This window comes from Sinocyclocheilus rhinocerous, unplaced genomic scaffold, assembly GCF_001515625.1.
Source record: "Sinocyclocheilus rhinocerous isolate Xijiao unplaced genomic scaffold, SAMN03320098_v1.1 scaffold223, whole genome shotgun sequence".
In the NCBI taxonomy this organism is placed as follows: domain Eukaryota; kingdom Metazoa; phylum Chordata; class Actinopteri; order Cypriniformes; family Cyprinidae; genus Sinocyclocheilus; species Sinocyclocheilus rhinocerous.
Window position 1 is genome coordinate 107,543 of NW_015627230.1, and position 3,953 is coordinate 111,495.

The window sequence follows — 3,953 nt, forward strand, 5'->3', positions numbered from 1 at the left end:
CTCACATTTCAACACTGAAATTAGATTCGTGACAATAAAACGCATTTCCGACACACTGGCGTTACTGCGATGCAAAAAAAAAAAAATTAACCATCATTACCATAATTAAACAAACTTAGATCCTCCTGACAGTTCTTGTTACCATATTACAAAATATTCTCAATGTCATTATCGTAATACACAAAAAATGAATTGTTCTCATTGCCATTCTCATCACTGTAATACACACAAAAAACCTCGTTCTCATTACCATAATGAAAAATATGACCGTTCTCATTACCGTCACCAAAAAAAACCATATGGAGAGATTTTGAACAAAATAATTCTCATTCTCATTACTATAATTAAAAATATACACTAATTCTCATTACCGTCATAAAAAAAAAAAAATGCATTTCTCATTACAGTCACCAAAAAAACATAATATGAAGAGATTTTGAACAAAATGATTCTCATTCTCATTACCATAATGAAAAATATACACGAATTCTCATTACCGTCATACAAAAAAAAAAAAAAGGAAAAATGTTTTGAACAAAAAAAAATAAATTCTCATTTAATACAGAAAAAATTATTCTCGTTTTCATTATATCAGTTATATTTATTCTCATTACCGTTACACTTTTTTTTTTTTAACCATAAAAATGTTTTCCCCAAAAAAATATTGTTCTCAACACTGTATTACAGAAATAGTATTCTTATTTATTTAAATTCAGTCAGTACAACAAATACTACCATAAAATGTAAAAATAATTTAGTTTACTTTATATATTAACATCAATTAATTGTATTGTAACAGTAATGAGAATTTTTTTGTTTACAGTAATGAGATTTTTAGTTTTTTGCATCCCAGTAATTTGTAGACGAAATGCGCTTAATGGTCATGAAAACAATGTCAAGACGTACTAAAATATCCTTAAAATAGGTTTGATTTTCTTTCAACAAAATACAGTTTCTTTGAAGTTTGCGAGCGTCTGGCGGGAGGATCAGAAAACATCGCCGGAGCCGAAGATCCCAGCAGCTCAGCAGAAACACCGCCGTCTGAAGAAAGAGAAACCGAGTGCTGATGTCACTTCCTGAACGATGTTCTCAGAGCACAGGGCCGTCACACAGCACTCTCTGAGCTCCAGACGCAAAGAGCTCCAGCAGCCAGTAGCGCGGATCCGCCAACACTGAGCACAGAAGAAGAATGTGATCAGACGTGGCTTCATATCACAGAGTGAGGCAGAGATCATTCTATTTTATAGTATAAATGCGATGTCGATTAGCATTGCATTATAAATATACTTTATCCTTAACACAGACCATAGCTATATTTTGTGCAACCGTATGTTTATTGTCTTCAAGTTTCATCAGTTAAAATGTCTCTATCTGCGTTTTATTCAGCGATAACTGGATGCCTTTGTCCATATTAGGGATTTCCTGGAGCGTCGTCAGTGCTGTTACTTCTGCGATGCATGTGTGGAGTTTCTGCGCAAGAGCGCCCTCCGGCTTCCAGTATGAATTAAACAGTCATTACGTGTGTACTCAGTAATGCTCTCAACACCCTATTTTGGGTAAAAAATAGGAAAGATAATACTTTTCTCTAAAGAAGCAGGATTCCCTGAATTATCGTCATTGATATCGTTATCGCAATAAATACCAGAAAGTATCGTGATATATATTTTAAGCCCATATCGGCCATCCCTAGAAGTAGCACAGCAATGAGGAGACGCTCACGGCTCTGAGAGATGTGTCTTACCCATGTCTCCCGGCTCCAGCCACAGACTGAAGGAGCGGCAGTGTGTTTGGCATCGCTGGATCGGAAGAACACGAACCCACGGAGAGCCTTCAGCCACCACCAGCCAACCCAACACCTGCACACGCTACAACAACAACAACAACAAGAAGAGACATAAATGAGATGAGCATATATATATATATATATAAAAAAGAAACACTGTGTTCTGACCGTGTGTTGAACGCTGGTGCTGTCGCTCAGTTGGCAGCACTGCAGTGTTGTTCCTGTGTTCTCCAGCAGAGGGCAGAGCTCAGTGTCAGGAAACAACCACTGGAGAAGCGTCTCTCTGGGACTAGACGAGAAACTCCTGACACACACACACGAGCTTCAAACACACACAGATACAGATGCTGATGATCATCTAATAATCAGAATGCTGCAGGTTACCAGAGCAGGGTGAAGTTGGCCGGTGTTGCTGTGAGCGTCTGCGGCTGTGAGAACTGCTCCAGGTGAGACACACGGCGAGACAGAGACTCTCCGCCCTGAAACACACACACATTAACCTCCATCACCACACACTGTGTGTATGTGTGTGTGTGTGTCTGTACCTTGAGCAGCAGTGGCTGTGTGTGTCTGTCGATCGCCGCAGACACTCTCAGCTCTAGCACCGCAGTCACATCTGCGCAGGCCGAGCAGTTCACCTGCGGCGTCTGCGGCGCACCAGATGCCCACCACTCGTGAAACCCTGCCCACACACACACACACAGGCATGTTGAGATGGACGCGTGTGGAGAGCGTGTGGACAGTGTTGGGGGTAATGCATTACAAGTAACACGAGTTACATAATCAGATTACTTTTTAAAGTAACTAGTAAAGTAATGGATTACTTTTTAATTTAGAAGGAACTATCAGAGTTATTTTTCAAATAAGTAACGCCAGTTACTTTGTTTCCATGTGTTGAGTGACAGCTCTGGTGTTGCCATGGTGACAGAAATCAGGAGTAAGTGCAGAGCGTTGTGTGTGAACATGATCTTACTGTAGTTCTAGACTCAATATCAACATGTGTTTACTCATCTCACTGCACACAAACACATTCAGTGTTCCTCACAATCAATAAAAACAGTCAAATGCAAACTCAGAATATTATACAAAGCTTCAATAATTAAATATGTTAAATAAGACAAATATCATTTATGTATTAATCCCAATTTATTAACCAAAGTCTTTGCTGCTGACCTTCCGATGATCCAATTCAATCATACTAAACAAAAATGACACATTTATGCATCATTTGTGTTATTGCTGAATAGTGTTGAACTTTCTTCTCCTGCGTCATATTCTTCATGCGATTTGAGCTGCGCCCTCTACTGTACAGACGTGAATTTACATTTCCTTCAGCCTGAGCCGTATTCACTTCACTTTTGGTGTGAAAGGGCTTTTACAAGACAAATATTATTTATGTATTTAATCCCATTTTATTAACCAATGTCTTTGCTACTGACCTTCGATGATCTAATTCAACCATACTAATTAGCAAAAATGACACATACTTTCTTCTCCTGCGTCATATTCTTCATGCAATTTGTTTGAGCTGCGCCCTCTACTGTACAGACATGAATTTACATTTCCTTCAGCCTGAGCCGTATTTGTTTCACTTCTGTTGAGAAAGGGCTTTTACATTTGTAAAATAACTTTTTTATATTAAAAACAAACAAGCAAGCCCTGCCCAGATTTAAAAAGTAACTCAAAAGTAACGTAATGCATTACTTTCCATAAAAAGTAACTAAGTAACGTAATTACTTTTTTAGGGAGTAATGAGAATATTGTAATGCATTACTTTTACTTAACTTTCCCCAACACTGCATGTGCAGAGCATGTCTGACGGCGTCTGATTGTGTCTGATGGCGTCTGATGGCGTCTGATTGTGTGATGGCGTCTGATTGTGTGTGACTGTGTCTGATTGTGTCTGACGGTGTCTGATGGTGTCTGATGGCGTCTGACGGTGTCTGATGGCGTCTGATGTTGTCTGATGGCGTCTGATGTTGTCTGACGGCGTCTGATTGTGTCTGACGGCGTCTGATGTTGTCTGACTGTGTCTGATGTTGTCTGATGGCGTCTGATTGTGTCTGATGGCGTCTGATTGTGTCTGATGTGTGTGACGGCGTCTGATGAGGATGTCGATGCTCTCTGACAGCTTATCATAGATGCAGGGCTCACTGAGAGACGAGCCCAT

The 3,953-nt window shown here is 39.6% G+C and overlaps 1 protein-coding gene across 1 annotated transcript; it reads right to left on the minus strand.

The window, feature by feature from the left end:
- Positions 1-585: 585 nt before the first annotated feature.
- LOC107723024 (bombesin receptor-activated protein C6orf89 homolog) lies at positions 586-3,953 on the minus strand. Its single transcript, XM_016531529.1, has 6 exons — positions 3,604-3,953; positions 2,329-2,563; positions 2,168-2,262; positions 1,952-2,087; positions 1,742-1,865; positions 586-1,172 (listed from the first exon to the last, which is right to left on the minus strand). The coding sequence occupies exons 1-6, from the start codon at positions 3,951-3,953 to the stop codon at positions 1,090-1,092; spliced, it is 1,023 nt and encodes a 340-aa protein (XP_016387015.1). The 3' UTR covers positions 586-1,089.

What these genes read in the sequence shown, in the direction of transcription:
- LOC107723024 (XM_016531529.1), bottom strand. Translation starts at nt 3,953, where the DNA reads ATGGGCTCGTCTCTCAGTGAGCCCTGCATCTATGATAAGCTGTCAGAG. An exon ending in ATCAGACACAATCAGACGCC is followed by an intron (nt 2,564 to 3,603) that starts GTCAGACATGCT and finishes GTAATCTGATTA; the next exon opens with TGTAACTCGTGTTACTTGTA. An exon ending in GCTGGAGCCGGGAGACATGG is followed by an intron (nt 1,173 to 1,741) that starts GTAAGACACATC and finishes TTCTGTGCTCAG; the next exon opens with TGTTGGCGGATCCGCGCTAC.